At 53.5% G+C, this 23,646-nt stretch overlaps 2 protein-coding genes and 1 long non-coding RNA gene across 3 annotated transcripts; all 3 read right to left on the reverse strand.

Moving 5' to 3' along the window:
* Positions 1-5,132: 5,132 nt before the first annotated feature.
* Positions 5,133-10,082, reverse strand: zc3h10 (zinc finger CCCH-type containing 10). Its single transcript, XM_088635899.1, has 3 exons — positions 9,887-10,082; positions 7,549-8,955; positions 5,133-7,398 (listed from the first exon to the last, which is right to left on the reverse strand). The coding sequence occupies exons 2-3, from the start codon at positions 8,749-8,751 to the stop codon at positions 6,886-6,888; spliced, it is 1,716 nt and encodes a 571-aa protein (XP_088492025.1). The 5' UTR covers positions 8,752-8,955; positions 9,887-10,082; the 3' UTR covers positions 5,133-6,885.
* Positions 10,083-11,332: 1,250 nt separating this feature from the next.
* LOC148678653 (uncharacterized) lies at positions 11,333-14,290 on the reverse strand. The gene is made up of 4 exons (XR_015939592.1): positions 14,190-14,290; positions 14,059-14,085; positions 13,398-13,420; positions 11,333-11,661 (listed from the first exon to the last, which is right to left on the reverse strand). It is a non-coding gene; the product is annotated as an uncharacterized LOC148678653 (long non-coding RNA).
* A 1,810-nt stretch (positions 14,291-16,100) lies between these two features.
* LOC148678654 (proliferation-associated protein 2G4) lies at positions 16,101-23,646 on the reverse strand. The gene is made up of 13 exons (XM_088635920.1): positions 23,445-23,646; positions 21,694-21,822; positions 21,395-21,500; positions 20,718-20,787; positions 20,526-20,618; positions 20,342-20,405; positions 20,006-20,084; positions 19,707-19,785; positions 19,333-19,466; positions 18,838-18,932; positions 18,528-18,655; positions 18,336-18,389; positions 16,101-18,246 (listed from the first exon to the last, which is right to left on the reverse strand). Exons 1-13 carry the CDS (start codon positions 23,530-23,532, stop codon positions 18,181-18,183), a joined length of 1,185 nt encoding a protein of 394 aa, XP_088492046.1. The 5' UTR covers positions 23,533-23,646; the 3' UTR covers positions 16,101-18,180.

The raw sequence follows: 23,646 nt of genomic DNA on the forward strand, positions 1-23,646 counted from the left end.
CTCTTAATGCTGGGGCCCTGGGTTCAATTCCTGAGGTACTATCTGTATGTTAATCCCCCCATTTGTGAGAGTTGTGCTACAGTCCAAAGTCCTGCACCCCTGGATTTGAAGAAAAGGTTAGAAAATGGATGGATAGATTTAAAATGCCTCAGAAGTGTACTAACAGAGAGCCAGTGTGTGTGTGTAGACTGCAGTGACTGTAATTTGTGTGTTCAGCCCCAGTGAGTTGTGCTTCATTCGCCCCACACAAACACTGAAGCGTTACTCCACCTCAGGGTCCCCTGGGCTCATTTCAACCCAGATCTCAGATGCTCACTGACCGCGTTATTGGTTTCATGAATTAATGGTTCTGGGTGAATGACTGGAGGAGGAGGGAACTCAGTTGAACTGGCAGCCCAGTACGTGATCTCCTGTCACAGCCTGAGGAACAGTGAGCCTGTCTCCCAGTAATGCTCCATCTGTTTGTGTGCGAATGTACATTGTAAATGTCTGTAGATTTGATTTGATTTTTGTTTTGTTTCATGTTAATTTTATTATTTTTATTTGCTTTGGCAACACTGATTGTACCCATCGGTCATGCGAATAAAGCACCTTGACTTGAATTGAAATTGAATTGAGTGGCTGACCAGCCCCAGAGCCGCTGGGAGGTCAGCCCTGTTGTGATCTGAGGGCTGAAGCTGTCTGGGATCGTGCTCAGCTCAGAGAGGGACTGCTTTCAGACCAGCAGCTGCAGGTCAGGGGCGTCGGGGGTCGGCGCTGAGCGGACAGTCCGACAGCCCTGCGGCAGGAGAGACTGGACACTGACCCCAGGCTGTGCCGATGCGGGGGTTTCCTGGCTGTGTTCTGTAAACGCACGGCCTCTCTGCAGAGGCTCAGGAGCCAGGATCCTCCGAAACCCAGCCCTGTCTGTAAACAAGAAGGCATTTGTGTTGAGTGTCTGTTCCTTATCTGGGGGGAGGGGAGGGAAAGGGGGGAGGGGTGAAATGTGTTTCAAGGGTCATTCGATCCACAACATCTTCTCCTTCTGTATCTGATCTCTGATGAAGCCAGGTCAGCAAACGCTTCATGTACTGCTCTGGGGATGCTTCCGATTAAAATGCTGTATAAATGCACATGGCTTTCCTCGAGAGAGTAAACAATGATTCATGTAAGATTTATTTAAACACGATTAAAGGTTGTTGTTTTTTTTTCCTGTAGAGCCTGTTCTGCCTTTCATTGGTGGTGACAGTGCCCTCATTGCACGTTTCTACGTTTTCAGGCCTTCATCTGCAGTACGATTAGCTCACAATGAGGAGTTGCCAGCTGACCCGACTGACTCTTTTCAGGAAAGGAAGCCTGCAGGCCTTAGAGCTGGTTCAGAGGGGCATAACCAGTGAAACGCACACACCCCCTCTCTAAATTTGAAAATCAAATTGACCTTTTAAAATGATTAAAGCATTTTCCAAAGTTAATTATGTTCAGTGCTCCTACAGAAAATGTTTTAAGTCTCCCGCGGCCGCACCCCTGCTGGTCCATATTGCAGGATTAGCGGCTTTGGCTGAGTGGTTAACCACTGTTGTGCAACAGTGAAATGCTTCCCCAATTGACTTCCTGTATTCACTTCTAAGAAGTCAGTGTCACTCGAGAGCTGTTTTCGGAAGATGTGGCTGCAGTACTCAAGTCTGCGTGACCAGCTTCACCTGACCAGAGCGTCCACAGTCACAGACTGACGAGGAAGAGGTTTCCAGAACTGGAGAAAACGACCACAAAGGAGGCTTGGAAACAGACACGGGGTGGGGGGAAGAGAAGAATTAACTGCTAGAGAGTAACAGAGGACAGAGAGAGAGAGAGAGAGTGAGAGAGAGAGAAAGGAGGAGAAAGAAAAACATGAATAATAATAATAATAATTGCTTACACTTATATAGCGCTTTTCTGGACACTCCACTCAAAGCGCTTTACAGGTAATGGGGTCTCCCCTCCACCACCACCAATGTGCAGCCCCACCTGGATGATGCGACGGCAGCCATAGTGCGCCAGAACGCTCACCACACATCAGCTATTAGTGGGGAGGAGAGCAGAGAGTAATAAAGCCAATTCATAGATGGGGATTATTAGGAGGCCATGATTGGTTAAGGCCAATGGGAAATTTGGCCAGGACGCCGGGGTTACACCCCTACTCTTTTCGAGAAACGCCCTGGGATTTTTAATGACCACAGAGAGTCAGGACCTCGGTTTTACATCTCATCCGAAGGATGGCACCTGTTTACAGTATAGTGTCCCCATCACTATACTGGGGCATTAGGACCCACGTGGACCACAGGGTGAGCACCCCCTGCTGGCCCCACTAACACCTCTTCTCTCATGAAGAGAGGGTAAGCCACAGATGGGGAGATAGAGAGGACCAGGAAGCTGAGAGACAGAGAGAGAGGCAGCAGAATCCACCCAGCCCGGAGGCCTCACAGGAGCTGCACTGTTGACAATGGGAGGACTCTCTCCTCGCTGTGAGGCTTCGGATGAGGCTGACAAATCCCCCCCAGACCTATAGCTATTAACATCTCCCAGCTATTTCAGCATCTGCGTCGGGCCCTGCAGGAGTCATAGGGGTGAAGCTAGACCTTCCTGGACTGCAGGATCCCCAGTCCCTGCAGGTTTATGTGCCTCATTTATCAGGGGCTAAAATCATATTAATTGGGACTTCATAAGTCTGGTCTCATTCAGTAACAGGAGCTGGTCTAGAGACTCCACAACCAGGTATTATGAAAGGGCAGAATTGGGATGTTGTGCAGCAGAGGTCTGGGTAATATACATGAAGAAAGGACTCTGCTGTGGCCCCAGAGTCCTGGGTTCTGGCTTTGTCTGTGTGGAGTTTGCACGTTCCCTCTGTGATGACATTCCTCCCAGTAATCCTCCCCCCACCCACTTGTGTGTGCATCTTCCGCCCTGTGCCCTCTGGGTGAGGATCTAGTTCTCTGCAACCCTCTAAAGCTGGTCGCTAAAAACGAACGGAAGGGTGATGAAAACGCTCTCTCCCCAAACCCTCACCCTCTTATCTCCCTTACCCTTCCCTTCCAAGTGGGTTTCCATGGTGACAGACTTTTTACCCAGCAACTGTTCTGGTGACACTGCCAAGTTCCAGTGTTGCCATGATACGGGTGATTGGCTGGCTGGGCGGCAGACTGGCCTTGAGCTCCTGGGAGGTGTGAGTGTGTGTGCGAGGTGCACGGCGAGTCCAGTGTGGCCTTCAAGCACAGACTTTTACCGAAAGCTTTTATCCTGTCGCTGCTCTGTGTCCTGCTCCGACTCTCCCTCCACTGTGACAGCGAGCTTCGGGAATGCTAGGAATTTGATTGACTACTCTTAGCATTATCACAGCAACTTTGTCCTGCTTTCTCTGCGCTCTCCCACACTTCGCTTTTCTCAAAATACCGTCCGTGCACTGTGCTCTCCCTCTCTCTCCCCCCGTCTTTCACACTCTCCTGTGCTCCCTGGCCTGACTCATATCCTGGGTCCTGTGCCACAGACCCATCTGGACCTGCAGAGCAGGAGTGCTGCAAATCAACCAGCAGTCCTAGACAAGACCTCCCTGCAGCCGCCAGAGTCCCAGAGGGAGCAGGACTGGAGCAGACAAGGCAGAGGCACAGGCAGGGGACAGAGAGGAGAGCGGAGGGGAGGGGTGGAGGGGGAGAGAGGAGAGCAGAGACAAGAGAAAGGCCGTCTCTGTCGGTTTCAATGTTTAATGAACTAAGTGCTGCAGGGAGATTTCAGAACTGGGACAGCTGTTGTTTTCCACGGCTGCACTGTAAACACGCCGCCTGTTAACACAGCCCGGGGGCCAGCAGCGGAGCTCAGCACCTGACTGCAGTCCCTCACGCTGGAGAAAACAACGACAGGAATGCCACTTGTCCATAGCACAATCCCCAGACCCAGCCAGCCGGTCAGGCTGCAGGTTCTCCCCAGCTCAGCTATAATCAGTTTGCTTCTTTCTGCCTAAACTACAGCCAATCAGAACGTACTTTTGGCTGATCCTCCTAGATCTCCAACACCAGACCGTGGCTGCCCGGCACCACGACTGCAGAGCCCAGAGCTGCAGGGTCCGTCAGTCTTTGGTCTAGCCCAGCTCACACTGAGCTGCTGCCCGGGTCTCTGGGTTAGGGGTAGGATTAACCCTGCCTTACTCTAACCCTAACCCTGACGTGGCCAGGGTGCTGCCTCCATATGGCAGGACATCTTTTCACTAAAGCGTAGAGACACTGCAATGAGAAAGACAAACACTCCAGAATCAGCAAACAGCAGGTTAATGCGGGATGAACAGAAATGTGTATTTGTCTTTTGGTCGCGAGTGTCTGTACACTGGTCCGTCCTGTTTCTGTGAACACTGATGTCCTGAACATGGAAAGCCATCATCTTATCCCTGTTCTGTCACAAGGCCAGCTGGCCTTTAAACCTGCTGATTCGACAATACTACTCTACAGCCACAACAGGCCGGTCAGTGGCAATAAAAAATAAGTGACTGTTTAGTAACATTAATCAACAGTAAAGACAGGTCAGTAAGCTGCTGGGCAGGAATTGGTCAGGTAACGTACAGTACTGATAAACTGCACAATTATGCACATAGTATACAATTATACAAAGGAACAAGTGATAGGTTTGTTCCATGCTGAAAAGAGAAGAGAGAAAACACAATGTTTCAGCTGTGAAGCCTTTTTCAAGTGTAACATTGCATTTTCTCTCTTCTCTTTTCAGCATGGAATAAACACTTGTTCCTTTGCAGACTGCGCATGCTGACGCAGCTACCAACCCGTATACAATTATAGTTTATAATGCACCGCTACCTGCAGTCTCCAGATAAGAAATATATGAGTGCCCTCTTGTGTTCATAGTGTGAAACTGCACTAGCACTTTCCATTATACTACAGATGGGACTTTGGGATGAGCTGAAGCCATTTGATTAGTTTTATAAATAAGACAAGTTAGACTTCCACTTTAGTTCCTAAACCTGTTGTAACAGAGCTTTTCTGTTGTTCAAACACTGTAGTCCTGTATTGCAACAGGCCTGTTTTACAGTACTATTACTTCAAACGCCTTTGTAATGTTAGTGCAAAATATCTTAACATACTGGTCCCACTGCATCACTAGAATAAAAACTTGCTGCCTGATGTTTGTTCTTTTTATTTACAGGTCTGGTTTTCCTCAGAACAGCACACGCTTCAGGGAAAACAGAGACACGCGGACAGAAGGCTACATACACTCTGGCTGGCACATCTCCCAGTCAGGCACCCACACAGCCTCCCCATCTATCCCCCACCCCACACCATCCAGTCACACACACACACAATGTCTCCATCCAGTCACACACACACACACACACACCCCCAGACACAGTCTCCCCATCCAGTCACACACACACCCCCCCCCCCAGACACAGCCTCCCTATCTATCCCCCACCCCACACCATCCAGTCACACAAACACACCCCCCAGGACACAATGTCCCCATCCAGTCACACACACACACCCCCAGACAGTCTCCCCATCCAGTCACACACACACACACCCAGACACAGTCTCCCCATCCAGTCACACACACACACACCCAGACACAGTCTCCCCATCCAGTCACACACACACACCCCCAGACACAGTCTCCCCATCCAGTCACACACACACACCCCCAGTCTCCCCATCCAGTCACACACACACAAACACCCCCAGACACAGTCTCCCTATCCAGTCACACACACACGCACCCCCAGACACAGTCTCCCCATCCAGTCACACACACACACACACACACACACACACCCCCCAGACACAGTCTCCCCATGCATGTCACACACACACACACCCAGACACAGTCTCCCCATCCAGTCACACACACACACACACCCCCCAGACACAGTCTCCCCATCCAGTCACACACACACACACACCCCCCAGACACAGTCTCCCCATCCAGTCACACACACACACACACCCCCCAGACACAGTCTCCCCATCCAGTCACACACACACACACACCCCCCAGACACAGTCTCCCCATCCAGTCACACACACACACACCCCCCAGACACAGTCTCCCCATGCATGTCACACACACACACACCCAGACACAGTCTCCCTATCCAGTCACACACACACACACACACCCAGACACAGTCTCCCTATCCAGTCACACACACACACACCCAGACACAGTCTCCCCATCCAGTCACACACACACACACCCCCAGACACAGTCTCCCTATCCAGTCACACACACACACACCCAGACACAGTCTCCCCATCCAGTCACACACACACACCCAGACACAGTCTCCCTATCCAGTCACACACACACACACACACCCAGTCTCCCTATCCAGTCACACACACACACCCCCAGACACAGTCTCCCTATCCAGTCACACACACACACACACACACCCCCAGACACAGTCTCCCCATCCAGTCACACACACACACACCCCCAGACACAGTCTCCCCATCCAGTCACACACACACACCCCCAGACACAGTCTCCCCATCCAGTCACACACACACACACACACCCCCAGACACAGTCTCCCCATCCAGTCACACACACACACACACACCCCCAGACACAGTCTCCCCATCCAGTCACACCCCCCCCCCCCAGAAACAGTCTCCCCATCCAGTCACACACACACACACACCCCTCAGTATGGGAGCAGTCTGCCCATCAGGCTCTGTGTTTTTCTATGAAACGCATCAACATTTTTGTTTTAGCTACAAGTATTGTATCATCGATTAAAAAAAAAAACTCAATTTAAAAAAAAGTTCTTCCGGTCAACAAAGTTCCCAGACTCGAAGGACTTCCTTCTCAGTTCTCCGTCCAGACGCCCGGCCCCCGTGCAGTAGCTGTCCTGTCCAGGGAGGCGGGCGAGCCTCAGTGCGGCAGCGTGGTGATGCGCATGCTCTGCGAGGCGATTGGGTAGGACACCATGGGCGTGGTGGCGTGGCTCATGGTGATGCCAGGGAGGGGCTGCGCCATGGAAACTGCCACGGGCGCCACGGAGACCGCAACGGGCGCCATGGAGACAGGAGGCGCCATGCCCTGCGCGATGGTCTGGGCCAGGGCGGCGGAGAGAGGGGTGATCTCCGGGTTGAGGTGCGGCGGGGGCGCGGAGGGAGGGGCCGCATTGCTCGGGGGAGCTGGGGGTGCCGCGGCGGGGGCCACCAGGTCCTGCTGGCTCACGGGGCGCGGCTGCAGGGCGGCGCTGCTCAGGGTGGTGTGCGTCTGCGCGATGCTGTGGTTGTAGGAGCTCACCGAGCCCACGGGGGGCGCCAGGTTCTGCTCCGAGGGCGCCGGCGTAGAGGACAGGGTCATGACCTTGGCCTGGCTGCGGAACTGGGCGTTCTGCTCCAGCAGCACCTCATTGGTGGCAATCAGGTTCGACACCTGCGAGAGAGGGAGGGGGGAAGACAGACGAGGAGTCAGCGGAGGAAACGTTAATTCGAGGGGGTGTTCGCTGCCTCCGTGTCCCTCCTTTTTCTGATCCCTCTCACCCTTTCTTTTCGGCCCGAGCCGTGAGTCTCCCCCTTCTCTCACCTGCTTCTTCAGCTCCTCCACTCTCTTCCTCAGGAGCGCGTTCTCCTCCTCCAGCAGTCTGTACTCCAGGGGCCTGGGAGGCGGGGGGGCTGCCTGCACCCCGAGTTCATAGTGGCCCCCGGCACACCCACCGCCACCCCCTTCGGCCAGCCTCAGCCCCTCCAGCCTGCGTCTCTTCAGCTGCACCGCGGCGTCCACGGGGTCCTCCAGGGGCCCGGGGTCGAAGAGCCCCCCCTCGAACAGGGGGTCGTACAGCGAGCAGGGGCCGCGGTCGAACCTGCGGGGCCCGGGGGCTCCCAACGACAGTCCTGCCCCGCCGCCCCCCACCCCCGGCATTCCGGGGTCCCTCGAGCCCCCCAGGCTGAGCCCGCCCCCAACACTCAGCAGGCCCCCCCCGCCGCCGCCCCCGCCCCCGCCCACAAGCCCCGAGATCCCCCCGCCGGCCCCCCCCGCCCCCCCGACCAGCCCGCCGCCCCCGATCCCCATCCCCATCCCCATCCCGCCCACCCCCAGCCCCCCGGCGCCGCCGCGGGCCGCCTCGTACTCGTAGTCCTTCTTGACGTGCCTGAACTTGCACTTGCTGCCGCGCTGGCACTCGCCCTTCAGGAAGTCCCGGCAGATGGGCACCTCGCCGCGGCTCAGCGGCAGGTCGGTGGGCGAGAGCCCCAGCCCCGCGGCCACCTTGCCCCGCAGCCTGAGGGGCAGCTCCCCGGTCTTCTTGTAGTAGTCCTCGTCCTCCTTGGAGCCGTGCACGAAGCGGCAGTTGGGGCGCACGCACTCCTTGTTCTGATGGTCGTGGCAGAAGATGAACTCGTTCTTCTGCACCCCCAGGTCCGGCACCTCGCTGAAGTCGGGGTGCCGGAACCGGCAGCGCTTCCCCCTCTTGCACACGTTGCGCAGGAAGTCCCGGCAGACGTCGTCCAAGCCGGGCCCTGCCCCCAGGCCCCCGCCGGGCCCCCCGCTGCCGCAGGTGCTGCCGTTGCCCAGCGCGCTCCCCCCGCCCATCCCCCCGCCCCCTAACCCGCCCCCGGCCCCGCCCCCCACGGACCCCACCCCTGCCGGCCCAGACCCCCCCCCCGCCCCGGCTCCTCCTCCTGCCGCCCCCCCCGCGCCCCCTCCCCCACTGCCCCCTTCCTCGCTGCCCGAGCCGCCGCCCGCGCCCCCCCCCCCGCCTGACAGGTACGCGCTATCCCGGTCAGGCATGGCGCCGTGCCCAGGAAAAGGGAGACGCGGCACGCATGTGGGTGATCGCGCGCACGGGCCTGGCTCTGTGTGGCAATGTTCGCGCGGACGCCTGTCTGTGCGCGTGCCGTGGAGTCCGCGTGCGGCTCTCTCTCTCTCTGCGTGTCCGAGTGGGCGCCGCGTTCCCTGGGCTCCTCAGCTCAGCGACGTCCTCCGTGGAGACATCTGCAACAGACAATCAAACAATGTTGGAGAGCGAGACTCTGGTCCACTGCGTCATCCATTACAATGGCGCTGCAATACAACGTCAACAAGGTGATTAATGTGAAACAGCAGGAGACCCAAGAGTGTCTCAGACTCTACTGTCTGATACTCTTGATCTCAGGTAATAACTAATCAAGAGGACGGGCAAGTCAGTCCAGTACAGCCTGTAGTACAGTACAGACTCTACTGTCTGTATCTCTGGGAATGTGGTTCTGATCTCAGGTAATAACTAATCAGGACCACAGGCAAGTCAGTCCAGTACAGCCTGTAGTACAGTACAGACTCTACTGTCTGTATCTCTGGGAATGTGGTTCTGATCTCAGGTAATAACTAATCAGGAGCACAGGCAAGTCAGTCCAGTACAGCCTGTAGTACAGTACAGACTCTACTGTCTGTATCTCTGGGAATGTGGTTCTGATCTCAGGTAATAACTAATCAAGATGACAGTCAACTTAGTCCAGTACAGCCTGGAGCAGCTCAGACCCTACTGTCTGTATCTCTGGGAATCTGATCTCAGGGAATAACTAATCAAGACAACAGACAAGTCTGTCCAGCACAGCCTGGAGCGGCTCAGACTGTGACACAGTGATTAGCACTGATTTCACTGAGATCTGGATTAGTTATTTCCTGGCATTATACTCGAGACTCCCATTGACACCGGCAGTGCAGACTGAGACACTCCAAACGGGGCTGGCCTGGAGAATTCAGCAGCTCCTTGCCCTATAATGGAACATTATTTATGCTGCTCCCGCTAAGTATTGCTACTATGCACTTTAGAATTTCTGCACGACAACAAAAAACCTCACTAAAATGAACGATATCGACAATACTATTAATAGTCTCAACACGTCACACCACGGCCTACACTCAACAGCAAATTGCAACGCCTTACCTTGAACAACGTTGCAGCACCGGGAAAGGAAGTTTGTGCTCTTTTATATGTCGTGGTTCTCTCGGGATATTTATTATGCACGTTTTATGAAAAAGCATTTATATTTTTATTTTATAACTAAAATATTTCAAAGAACACGAACAACAGCACCCAGGCACACTCCGCACTGGTCCTCCAAGACCGACGACTCGCCGTTCCCAACCAAGAGCGACTCACCTCGGGAAGCGCTAACTTCAAAGAGGTGGAGGAGAGAACCAAGAGCGCCTCCTATCGGCATTCTGCGACACTGCCTAAACTCACTGTGAAGAAGGTTTAACATTGTTTTGGATTGACGCAAAATTCAAAGAGGATGGATTCCGCCACTGACTGTAGGCAGACGTAAACAGTATCAAATATGTGTCAAACACTACATAATTAACAGTTATGGTTCTAAACATAATTTCTAATTAAATACTTATTAATTAGAAACTCCTGGGGCCATAGACTTAAAAATACTGTACTTGGGCTCTGGAAGTAAGCATTAAGTAAGCATTAAGTGAGAAGAAACCCAGGAGCTGAAAGAGCAGCTTATATTTCACCCCTGCAGCACTGGGGTAAGAGCTCAGGCATAGGGATGTTAATGCCCATCACGATCCAAAAGGAGGATTTTGGGTCATTTTGTAATGGCAGCACTACCATGTGGTGACCACCCTGCTTTAAACAATGCACAAATTCAGTATTTTTAGTGCATTTGAAAATCCAAACACACCTTTATACAAAGGGGTGTGGGAGTGTGGAACAAGGCTCACAGGTGTGTTAAGACCCTAATTTCTTTCAGGGAAGAGCTGGCTGAGATCCTCTGCTTAATTAATAACACAGCCAGGTCAAATGGTCTCCGAGTTGCATCCTCTCCTGTTAATGGCAGGTGTGATACTACTGGGAAAAGTAGCATTGCAATAGACAAGGGGCATCAACTACCCCTCCTGCAGGGGGCACACCTGTCCCTGGGCTGCTCTGCTTAGACTGCAATGCAAACCCATCAGCCCCATCCTTCCTGAACAGGTTAGCAGCACGGATCCAAAATCTGACAGCAGTCACGCTAAGCAATCCATACAGACTGGGCACAGTGGTCTACCGGTCTTAAAACACTCACTCAAAATCAAGGCTTAAATGCAGCCACTCAGGTGCTGGCAGCCCAGCCAGTCAGCAGTAAGCCATGCACATCAGAACTACACTCCACCTGCCTGCACAAGCTTCTCTTTACACAGACCCGCTGCTCCAGTCCTGGAAGGCTGGGGCCCTACAGGTGGCTTGGAGTGGAGCGAGTGAGAGACTGAATTCAAGGATCACAGACCCCTTTCTAACAAGCGCCTGAGGCCTAGAGCTGCCCATCCCCAACCCCCTGGTGCAGGCCACAAGAGCACCAGGGAGTTACTCCGTGAAAAATAAAGGGAACACTCATCAAGATGGTTTTTAATACCAAAAGAATTTATTGAAGGTTTTATACAAAGCAACTGTGCTGGGCTGGTGTCAAAGAGTCCAGTGCCTCCCAGAGGAGAGCTCAGGCGCCAGTTCATCTCCTCCTCCTCCTCCTGGTCAGGTCGTCTCTCCCCCACAGCATTGCCTGGTACATGAGGGGTGTAACAGGCACGTCCTCCAGCTGCAGCAGCTCCAACTCCAGGCCTGCCTGCCGTCCGCAGGGAACAGGCAGCGGGGACAGAAGGGCTCACAGTTGCAGTGGAGAGAAGCCAGTTTACTTGGACCTCTGCCTCATCTTTCTTCTCTTGCGCTTCAGCCTGTGACCACAAGAGGGCAGCGGTTAGCAGCACACTGACCGGGAGCCGAGCCGACAGTTCTGACCCAGGACAAGCTGGCCACCCGTTGAGAATATTACAGTAAACCCTCATCCTTTATACAATTCTCTCAGTTTCTACAAGTTCCTTGGTAACTTGGAAGAGTTCAGCTCTGGTACCCCAAAACCACCCGTTACCCCCCCCATCCCTATACAAGAGCATAAGAGGCCCAGGGTCCCCAAATCAAACCCAACTCCACAAGATGAAGTGCTAAGCGATTTGCCAGTGTAAAAAGTGACCCAGCAGCCCTGCTACCCCCTGCCCCATAAACACTGGTTTAACAATAATAATTGCTTACACTTATATAGCGCTTTTTCTGGACACTCCACTCAAAGCAGTTTACAGGTAATGGGGACTCCCCTCCACCACCACCAGTGTGCAGCTCCACCTGGATGGTTTAGAAACCTTAGCCACACAGGGCACCAGCACAGGAGTGCCAGGCTGATGCTGCAGCCCAGTCCCAACACTCAGGAACTCCCTCATCCCCACTGCCAGGGAACTCATTGCCTTCCTTGCTTTATTCGGCTGTGCCATAAAGCCAACTTTGCCCCCCAGGATAAAATTTTAATTGAACCTGCTAGTGAAATTGGTCAGCAGAAACAGCTTAAAGACCTGTATTATTTAGCAGTTCAAAGCAGAGCTCAGCCCATCGTTTACAACCCCTCTCGCTCTCATCATCCCCATTTTGAAATTTCAGCTTCAGGGAGGTATTTTAGAATACATGTGTACAATAAATCCTTTGTTCCCCGTGCAGCCGGTATATTAAACACAGCTAAGCTTCATGCAGGGAACAGTTGCCATCAGATTAGTGTACATTGCTGCAATAGCCAGTAGCTATATCGCTCTGCAACTCACAGCTGGCAGCCCCCTGCAGCTCAGCAGGTGTGAGTCTGGCCAGTAGCTGGACGGGAGACCTCCTGGGAAAGCTAAGATTCCTGCTGGAAGTGGTGATAGTGGGACCAGTAGGGGGTGCTCACCATGCAGTCTATACTGGGGCATTAGGACCCATACAACAAGGGGCAAACTATACTGTAATAAAAAGGCACTGTCCTTCGGATGAGGTAAAACTGAGGTCCCAACTCTCTCCAATCTTTTTTAAATCACGCAGTTTCTTGAAGAGGGTAGGAGTGTTACCCAAGCATTTTCCCCTGGCTTTTATCAATCACAGCCTCTTAATAATCCCCATCTCTGAACTGGCTTCATCACTCTGCTCTCCTGCACACTGACAGCTGGTGTGTGGGGAGCAGACCACCAGTCTGGCTGCCGTTGCTTCATCTAGATGGTGCAGGAGAGCCCAATACCCATCAAGAGCTCTGAGTGGAGTGTCCAGGAAAGCACTCTGTAACTGTAAAGGAGTAGCGCAATTTGGGCAGAAAGACATGCAAATGTACTGCTGCCCATCAAGCACTTGTTCATTTTTCCATGTTTGATGCTAAAGAGCTTTACGCCTTTTTAGTGGGACAGAGTTGTATCTCGGCTCCACTCCTCACGATTCATCCCAGCAGAATTTAGAGTTACCCAGCAGGGCCAGTACAGCCCCAGCTAGGAGTCCCAGCGCGCTACGGGCCGCACTGCCCCCTTCCAGCCGCCGCAGCCTGAGCCAGGAGCTGCAGCGTGGACTCGGCTCCCCTCCTCCCTCCTCCTCCTCCTCCTCCCCCCCGGCCCGCTCGGCCGCTTACCTGCGCATTCTCTTCTTCCTCCACTGCAAAGAGAGAAAAACACCGTCAGTCAGGCCGAGCCCCCCAGCCCTGCCGGAGAATCAGCCCGCACACGGGGCAGGCAGAGGGGACTAACTGCACGCCGGGCCCACTCGGAAACCCGCCTGAAGGGCTTGTACTCCAGGTGACAGCGCCTCGCACGGAGCCCGAGCCGAGTGTCACACGAACACCACGCTCGCTTTCAGCCCCACGCCCGCTCCGAGCCAGGCCGGACAGCGATGAGCACCCCCAGCCGGAGGCTCACCAACAGCCCAGGCCGTTCCGGCAGCAGAGCGACCGCTCACGCCCCCAGGGCAGCCTCTCGGCTCGGGGATCTTCCTGTTAGAGGCTCAGTGTGTTACGTGCGGGTCAGGGCGGTCGCGCAGGCCGGAGTTTTAAAATGGCGCTAACCCATCGGCAGGATCGTTCCGCTGTCAAAAGTCGAAGCCGCTGCGCTCCGAGGCGGCTCAGACTCTGACCCCTCTTCCCGAGTGACAGGACTGTAGCGGCTTGTTAAGACGCGCACAGCGCCGCTGCCCCGATCTCCAGAAAGCACGCAGACCTTCAGCTGCGGAACTGCGCGAACACAACTGCTAAACATGCGTCAACAGACCGGTATTCGACACAAAAAAACAACTCTTACCTTCGCTCGCATCTTGTGGAGTTGTTTCTGTGAACGAGAGAAAGTCAAATGTTAGAAAAAACCACGGATGGCAGCAGATTGCTCTGGATTGTTCGACAACACTAAAACCGGAGAACAAACACCATACTAACCTTTCTAAGATGGCACCAACTCCAAGAGGACGTGACGAAGTCGGGGGAGGATTTTTAAAGCAGTATGTGACGTCACTAAACGGAAGCTCGATCTGGGGTATTATGGGAAATGGCGTTTTTCTTTTTCTTACCGACGTACCATTATTTGGCAATAGAAAACACGGCTGTCATAGATCTTTCATGCAAGCACAACATTTGCGAGCAACGTTTTCAGACATTTTCTGAGTAGCGAGCCAGCAGAAAACGAACTGAAGGTGTTACGACATCGGAACAAATATATTCTGAATGGTGTACATAAGTGTATCTGACTGCTTAAAGCTTTTTAAATATCGCTGTATCAGATTCCCACAGCCGTTCATAATGCATTTTATGTAATCACTGCATTAAGACGACAGGCTGTGTAGATTCGAGTCTTGTTCTGGATCGTGCTCTAATTACCCTTCAGCCTCAGAGCTCACGAACATCGGGGTATTTATTGACTGCCTTCATCCTCATCAGCAAGCCCACACTGCCCTGCTGCTCAGCCTGGTGGTCGTCACTGCTGTGCCACTCCACGCTCTGCAAGAGTCCCCAGTTTCACAATCCCCCACATTTTCTGCATGTCCATCTAATAATAATAATAATAATAATAATAATAATAATAATAATTCCTTACACTAACATAGATCTTTTCTGGACACTCCGCTTTAAGCTCTTCACAGGTAATGGGGACTCCCCGGTAAGCTTCCGAGTCTGAGTTATTTGCCAGTCTGAGATGAATGCGTGTTGGCTGAGGTGAACGGTCCTTCTGAGGAGTGCTGGGAAGGCACTGGTGCCAGGCACCGGCAGAGGAGATGCTCCTTGGAGCTCAGACACGGGGGGGCAGTGCATGTGGGTGCTGCTGTTTGAGGTGTCAGAGGTATCTGGGGTATCAGAATTCATAATAATAATTCTTTACACTTATATAGCGCTTTTCTGGACACTCCACTCAAAGTGCTTCACAGGTAATGGGGAATCCCACTACCACCACCTGGGTGATGCGACAGCAGTCAGAATGAACCAGTACTCTCACCACACACCAGCTCTCAGTGGGGAGGAGAGCAGAGTGTTGAAGCCAGTTCAAAGATGGGGATTATTAGGAGGCCATAACTGGTAAAAGCCAGAGGGAAATTTGGCCTGGACACCAACACCCCTACTGTTTTCAAGAAACACCCTGGGATTTTTAATGACCACAGAGTCAGGACCTCAGTTTTACAGCTCATCCAAAGGATGGTGGCTTTTTACAGTATAGTGTCCCCGTCACTATACTGCGGCATTAGGACCCACACAGACTACAGGGTGAATGTCCCCTGCTGGCCCCACTAACACCTCTTCCAGCAGCAGTCTTAGTTTTTCCCAGGTCTCTCATCCAGGTACTGGCCAGGCTCTCACCTTTTGAGCTTCAGTGGGCTGCCAGTTGTGAGCTGCAGGGTGATACAGCTGCTATCTAGTGCAGCTATAGCATCCTGCTATATCTAGTGATCCCCAAATATTTCGACCGTGCAGTCCCTCACTGGTAAAATAAAGGGAAACGTACTTCAGTTTTGAACAGTGCCCGGAGGTGATCTCATGAAGGATCAGCACCACTAGGCTGTAAAGAGATGAGGGTGACCCACACACGCACAGGTCCCCAGACACTGACCCATGTCTCCCAGAAAGCACACGCGTGCCGCCTCACAGCCCCGGACAGGCCAGGCAGTACAGTGCTCAGCCAGCCTCAGGCAGGGACTTCTCCAGCGTTCTTGAGCAGGATCGGTCTGTAGGGAACAGCGGCATGGGATATTCCCAGAACACCCCCTGAACTTCACGGCACCCACACTGTCTGCTTTATGCTCCCAGACCGCCCATAAAAACCTACACATGCATCGCCCAAGCAGACAAGACACAGAGGTGTTTGGTATTATTATAAAGTTTATTTTTAATTCATTTTTATGCAAAGAACAAAAACCAAACTAACAAAAAGGAGAAAAGCCCGATAATTAAAATGCTTTAAAACTAAAAAGGGCAGGTTGTTTTTCACTTGAGAAACTCGGGCTCCCAGCAGCTGTGGGGACGGTGTCCTGGAGAAGCCAGGGGAGACCAGCTCAGCCGTGTATGTGTATGTGTGTGTGTGTGGGAGAGGGGGTGGGGGGGTGGATCAAGGCTAACTCAATGGTCAATCATCAATCGCAGCTTGTGTGCTTCTCTCGCCCTTCTCCCCACAGGGAACCCCAGCCACCCCTGTCAGTCCCCTTCCCAGTATCCCTGCTTCCCCAGAGCTGGGGCATAACTGGCCGCTGGCGCACCAGCCCTGTTACAGCCCCCCCTCTGCAGCCCTGCTACTGCTCCGAATTAACGAGGCCTTCGATTGTACTTCAGCCATTGACATGACAGAACAGGCAAAGGACACTGGGAGCATACCTTTTTTTCCATGCCATTGTTACTGACAGGAGAACTTCTCCTTGAATGTTAACAGCAGCTTCTAACCTTCCAGGTAAACCCGTAAGCTCTCTTCACTCAAGCACAGCTCTCTAATTTGACAAGGATTTGTTTGGCTACATGCTTCTGCTGAGGGCATCTGGACGGTCCCACGGGACAGAGGGCTCCATGGGCTGTGGCATCACCTTCTGCGGACAGAGATCCCGGGACAGTAAGTGTGCCAATATCTGGGGTGCAGTTCCAAAACACAACCAGCAGGTCTGCAGGAACCCAGAACAGGTACCACCCCACCCAGAAGCCTCACCTAGCTAAAGGAAGTGGACTGCACTCCAGAGAAAGGCAATACAATTTCTTTTGGCATTAAATGAATTTGCTTGTGGTCGGCTGATATTCAAAGTCAGCGTCAGAGCTGAACACAGCTGTCCCAACAGGAATCTGAGCAGGGAAATACAGCAATTGTCTCACAGAACAAGAGGCCCAGCAGCACCGTCTGTGAAACTCGTCTTGCCTTGAACAACTCCCCCCCCCCCGAGGCTACTGGTCTGAAAGAACACCTACACGGGCAAGGAAAGATTTAATCAAGCAATCCAGTCAGCAAAACTGAACAAAAAAAACAGTTTGTCTCCCCTAAATTTTGAAAGTGTAACGTCAGTAAAGGCATTCCTGTCAGACTTGTCATCCAACAGACATTTTCAGAAGAACCACCCTGGGTTCTAGGGCTGGTGAGAACAGCACCCTCTTTCTCCAGCCCCCAGGCAGTGCGAGAGAGAATTCAACCGACAGGCTGCACATGGATTACACCGATTTGTTATTTGCTCAGGGTTGATTCTAAACTGACTTTAAATTTGTTTCCTAAATACACTTACTACCTCTGTCTTCCCCAGAGAGAAGCAGCAATGCTGTTTACGGGTGGTTACTCATTTCTGTGGAGGATCCAGTGAGTTTGGTTGATTATTCAAAGGATTTTGTCTGTTCTGGGACATGAACCGATATCTATAGACATCTCAGTTTACCAAGAGGATTCCCAGGAAACCAAAACATTTTCCACCGCCAAAACATCTGTCTGTTCAACAGAGCTTTCAAGTGGGTTCTAAGATTGTTAAATCCGGGCAATCACTAACAAATCAAGGGCTGTTTTCAGAGGTTTAATACCCACAGTAATCGGGCCATTACTGCCCTTCCGCTCTGCGTGAGCTCGGGTGCAGGCTGCGTGGGGGGGTGGGTCAGGGGTCAGGGGTCAGCGCCAGTCATGTCTAACCGGCTGGCTTGTCTTTCTGCCTTGCTCAGGAAGGTCAGCTGGGCTCGGGGCTCGGGGCACGGAGAGCGGCACCTCCGGAGAAGAGAGAGGGCAGCAGCGGGACAGCCAGCTCCTCTCTCTGTTCCCCGTCGTGCTCGGGCAAGGCCAGGGGGACTGAGAGGTCCCCAAGGCTGAGGAGAATGGGGGGACAGCTTTGGGCCTGTTTACTCTTATTAATAATCGTTCTGAAGACTTGGTTTAGGTCTGAGTTCTGTTCTTTGGAGGGTGTGTGTGTGTGCGCGGCCGTTAGCGGGGAGGTTATTCAGCAGCCTCTGTCTCCTCCACCGGCTGTCCCGTCGTGGCGTTCTCCGCGTTCTTGGAGGCCTGAGAGAGACGGAGAGGGAGAGGGGGGATTACCACTCTAAACTGCCAACTTCGCCACGCGCTGCTGGCGTCCATGTTGGGCACCCTACCTTCTTTTTCTTCTTCTTCTGTGTCTTCCGGCTGGCTGAGCTCTGTAGCAGCGCCTGAAAGGGGGACACAGAATGGGTGTCAACTAGGCTGTGAATGGAGGAGCATCACCTTGTCCAGAAGAAGGTACCCTCTGCCATGTGTGCTCCACACCTCCTGCCCTCGGGCTGACCTCTGACCTAGTGCCCCCTCACCTTGAGCTCAGGGTCCTGCACCTCGTGCTCCGACTTGTACAGCTCCTGGTCGAAGGGCCCGCTGGTGATCCTCATGGGCCCGTTGGGCATGAGTAGCACTGTGAACTTGAACTGGGCCACGTTCTCCCCTGGGAGAGAGGGAGGCAGGAAGTCAGCATCATCCGGCTTCATGAAAGGAGGAGAGGCCATACAGTCGCGCATCCGGACTCTCTTAGAAACAGACATCTGAGGGAACCAGACCAGAGCCCGCCAGTCTGAGACGGGCTCCTCAGCGTGGAGATGCTGGGCTGCATGAGCGGGGCACACTGACCTTCCTTCTCGTACAGCACGTTGAAGGGCTGCAGCAGCTCGTGTTTGGCGCACTCCACCACGCCCAGCCGCGCCTTCCCCTCGTCCTCAAATGCCCTGAGAGAGAGAGAGAGAGAGAGAGAGAGAGAGAGAGAGAGAGATCAGAGGACAGCGAAGGGAGCGGTCAGATTCCCTCCTCGCGGTCAATCAGCAGACTGGACTGTTCTTTATTTCTCTGATGTCCTGCAGATTGCTCAGTCTCACATGGGTCCTGCTCACTACCTGCTGTCTGCTCTTGTCTGTGGCTGTGCTGTAATCAGTTCTGCCAACATTAGGGGCTCCCTGTTGAGGGGGCATGTGAGCAGCAGGGAGGAACCGTGAAAGAGACCAGAAAAGCGAGGAATGAAAGGAGGACAGAGAGGAGAGCTCAGATCACTCCCAGCTCAGTAAGTGGGGGCCTGTTTTTGGGGTCCTCCAGCCCGGCCCAGCCCACCCCACGCCCCCCGTGTGGCACTACCGGAGAGTGAAGGGCATGCCGTCGAAACGCCTCTCCACCTCGCTGAAGAACACGCGCGAGGTCTTCATCTTCAGCCCGTACTGCTTGGTTGGGTCCCGCTTGTAAATGGTGGTCCTCTGGCCAGCGTCCCTCGCCTGTAACAGAGTCAGACAGCAAGACTGAGGTCAGCGGCGAGACAGACAGGGACGCCTTACAGCCAAGTGAGAAAGACTGCTTACGTTCCTGCTGTATTATTCATTTTTTCTCCCGTTTAGATTTCAATGCTACAAGGCTACTGGCCGAATCATCACTGTACATGTCATTTGTTTTCAACCATGCAATTAAAGAATGAAATGCAGGTATCAGAGCAAAAGGAAAAGGACCATATACCCTACCTTCCCCTCTCCGGTGCTGATCAGCACGTCCACAGCGTACACCTCGTGCACCTCGAACTCCGCCTTCTCATGATCCTTCCTGCGGACGGACACGCAACACAGCCAATCACAACACGGGCACAGCGCGTCAGTGTCCTCGTCCAGCCAGCGTGGCAGGAAGTGGGGTTGGTGGGGGGACGTTTCAGAGTTACACACTTCTGAGAGGGTAAGGCACTCAGTTGAAAGCACGATGCCATCACACGTCATTTAACAGAGAAGACGCTTCGGTACGACCAGAAAAGCAGCTGACCAGGGCTCACCTCTGCTGATCTGAAGGGTTCTGAATGATGGTCTTCTCTCCATCAATAACGTGCTGCTTCAGCTGGTGAGACAGCATCCCTGCGAGGAGGATCAAGAGGGGGAAAATCAGAAAACGACCAAGCTCCCAGGAGACCTGCCGCTGAAACAGACACAGCAGTGACCAGCCGCACTGCCTGCTGGTCCTGGGAAGCGTGCGAAAGGCCCCCTGGCACAGGGCAGATGAGCAGCGTGGGGCACTGTCGGGGAGAGGGGTGGGGGGGTTCTGAGACACTTCTGGTGCAGAATTAGAAACTTCAGCTCGTCTCTCCAGGGTGCCCCAGGTGGGTCACACTCACCCTCGATGGCCGTGCATTTGAAGGACTGTGCAATCTTGTTCCAGGCCTCTGTCACCTGAGTGTTCTGGGAAAGAGAGGGAATCAGCACATGAGGAACTCGGAGAAAATGTCAATAAGAACGATTTCTTTTGCTCACTTCAGAACCCCAGAACTGCCTGCGGCCCAGGGCAGTCGGCACACCTACCTGGTTGCCGGGCTTGACGAGACGCAGCGCAGCCTCAGCGCACAGATGGGCCGCCTTGATGACGTCAGCCTTGCGCCCCGTCACTGGGGCCTCCTGCAGAGGGGCCGGACGAGAGAGGGACGAGAGGGAGCGTCAGTGAAACAGACGGAGCAGAGACGGACTGGGCACAGACACGGGGGGCGAGAGACCCACCTTAGTCGCTCCCACGACGAAGCTGTGAGCCACGTTGGCAATGAAGCCGTCAACATGGACACCCAGGTCACTGGGGACAGGAGAGCAACAGGCAAGGGAGCGTTAGGGGTCATGTAGCGCTCTGACAGACTCACAGTATACAGGCTAGAGACACACAGGACATCCTCCATCACCAGCCTCCAGCAGAGCTGCCTGTCCGCACTCAGGCACACCCAACACAACCTCTGGGCCCCGCACACACACACTACACAACCACTGGGCTCACACACACACACGCTCCCACATTGCACAACATCTGGGCTCACACACATGCACGCATGCTTCCACACTACACAACCACTGGGCCTCCCACACACACACACGTGCGTGCATGCCCACACAACACAGCCTCTGGGCCCCATACACAACACAACCACTGGGCCCACGTGCGCACACACACGCATGCGCCCACACAACACAACCACTGGGCCCTGCGCGCGCACACATGCTTGCGCCCACACAACACAACCACTGGGCCCACACACACACCCACACTACACAACCACTGGGCCCGCATACACACAACACAACCTCTGGGCCCTGCATGCACACACATGCTTGCGCCCACACAACACAACAACTGGCCCCGCACACACGCACACAAACCAGAGCACAAAGCAGGAGAGATGCAGACTCACATCTTGACCAGGTCTCCCTCCTTCAGCGTATAGTCAGGGTCGCTCTTCAGTGGGGAGAAGTGGCAGACACAGTTATTGACGGACACACTGGTGGGGAAGGCAATGCCTAGAGAGAGGGGAGAGGCGGTTACTGTCATGCCACAGGAACAGAAAACCCCACCTGTACACCCAGCCATCACTTAAACCATCCCAGAGATTCTGCTCTGTAGTTCACGCTTGTTCCACGCACCCACCACCCTCGGGGTAAAGAAGCACCTCGTGAGCTGAGGCAGACACGCTCGTCCCTCCGCCGCCCTCACCTTTCTTCATCTCTTTCTCCTTCTTGAAGATCTTGCCAGTCTCCTCCATGATGAGGGCGTCCCCCTTCTCACAGAGAGCCAGGACAGACACCCCGGGCTTGGCTGCCTCCACCACCTTCCGCAGGGCCTCTGAGAGACAACAGCGGGACAGGGCATCAACAACAGCACTACTGACACAGCATCAGACAGGTGCTTGAACACCCGCAGGGCAGACACAGCCAGAACATATCTGAACGCAAGTGCTCCACCTGGAAGGACATGTCTGGCACTCTGCTGGGACTGACCTGGAAGTGGAGGTGGATTCTTATTCACCCACATGCTGGGTGTTTCATTAATTAGACTGTAACTGATGCAGGCAAATTAGTTGAAGTAAAATTACATATTTATTTTTCTGATAATTTGAAACATCTTAAAATGGCATAATCTGGACTGGAACACACTGCTGTGCACTGGGAGTCTGGCTCACAGTGCAGTAAACCCTGGACTGGAACACACTGCTGTGCACTGGGAGTCTGGCTGACAATGCAGTAAACCCTGGACTGGAACACACTGCTGTGCACTGGGAGTCTGGCTCACAGTGCAGTGAACCCTGGACTGGAACACACTGCTGTGCACTGGGAGTCTGGCTGACAATGCAGTAAACCCTGGACTGGAACACACTGCTGTGCACTGGGAGTCTGGCTGACAATGCAGTAAACCCTGGACTGGAACACACTGCTGTGCACTGGGAGTCTGGCTAACAGTGCAGTAAACCCTGGCCTGGAACACACTGCTGTGCACTGGGAGTGTCAACATGTTGCATTTCTATGGTAGTGTTCAATCTGATCCAATAACCCAGTGTCTGCGGAATTCATAAGATCTACAAAAGAGCATTTAACGCACCCCGGTAAAACCAACAACGTTATTATTGCAATTCCTGGTACCCGGGCTGGGAAAAACAGAAATTATAATGGTATACTGTGGGACTCGCTTTGAAAGGCGCTATATCAGCCTCCAGGACATAACGGACGGCTTGTAAACCAGCACACAGGTTAAGCACAGAGGTCGGCGGCGGGATCGTACAAGGGTACAAGGGTACCCCACAGATCTCGGGTCTGGGGCTCCCCAGCCCCTCGTGCTGACTAGTTCGACACGTGAGGGAGTCACAGAGACACGCGGCGGTACACCTGTCACTTCTGTGCAAATAAATGGCTCGTTTCCTACTCGGACCCGTGTATTTTTAAATAAAACGATTTCGCTCACCGTCCTCAAGCGAGTGGATCGACCGGTCATTTAAAAATCCAACACGTTAACATAATGAGCTACTACAACAGATGCGCGTGTGTGGTTACAACACGGAATGGGGCAGGGAGAAAACTTAAAATTTTCAACCGATGAGCCACAAAGCGGATTATTCTAATTTTTCTTTACCGCGATGACCAATAATTACTCTGTACTGAGCTTTACATGAGTGAACTAAGAATATCAACCGGCAGTTTCAAACGGCAAGCGAATATCCGTTTTGTTTGAACATAATGTTTTAATCGCCTGTCAATATGGTAAAAAAAAAGCAAAGCCAATACGGGAGATTATAGCCTCCGTCGGCTTCAGGCCCTGCAATCGCTCTGTCTCTCCACACGCTTCTTTAAGGCACATGGCCGCTACTAGACTCAAGGCAGGCCGGCTGTTTCGGTCACATCGGCATTTAAAGGCAGGCGAAACTACCCCAAACCGTGTTTTCCCCTCCGCTGAACCATTTCTGTGAAACTTACGGTTGGCGATGTCGCCTCCCATTTTGTACTTGGTGACCACCAGGTCCTCCGCGATGGTCTGCTCTTGCTGTTCGTCGTCTCCGGACATCTTTCGTCGGCGGCTCTCCAACGCTTCTCTCTCCCCGGTGTGTCGGCGGCGAGCTCAGTCTGGCAGACAGCTCGACCCCGCGGCTCCGGCCCGGCCTCCACCGCGCGTCACCAG

The sequence above is a fragment of the Lepisosteus platostomus genome, chromosome 1 (assembly GCF_059453375.1).
Source record: "Lepisosteus platostomus isolate fLepPlt1 chromosome 1, fLepPlt1.hap1, whole genome shotgun sequence".
Classification (NCBI taxonomy): Eukaryota; Metazoa; Chordata; class Actinopteri; order Semionotiformes; family Lepisosteidae; genus Lepisosteus; species Lepisosteus platostomus.

Excerpts from the sequence above, each read along its gene's own strand:
- zc3h10 (XM_088635899.1), bottom strand. The coding sequence starts at position 8,751 with ATGCCTGACCGGGATAGCGCGTACCTGTCAGGCGGGGGGGGGGGCGCG. Across the intron at positions 7,399-7,548 it reads TGGAGGAGCTGAAGAAGCAG|GTGTCGAACCTGATTGCCAC; the intron begins GTGAGAGAAGGG and ends CCTCTCTCGCAG.
- LOC148678654 (XM_088635920.1), bottom strand. The coding sequence starts at position 23,532 with ATGTCCGGAGACGACGAACAGCAAGAGCAGACCATCGCGGAGGACCTG. Across the intron at positions 21,823-23,444 it reads GGGAGGCGACATCGCCAACC|AGGCCCTGCGGAAGGTGGTG; the intron begins GTAAGTTTCACA and ends GTTGTCTCTCAG. Across the intron at positions 20,619-20,717 it reads TCGTCGTGGGAGCGACTAAG|GAGGCCCCAGTGACGGGGCG; the intron begins GTGGGTCTCTCG and ends GCCCCTCTGCAG.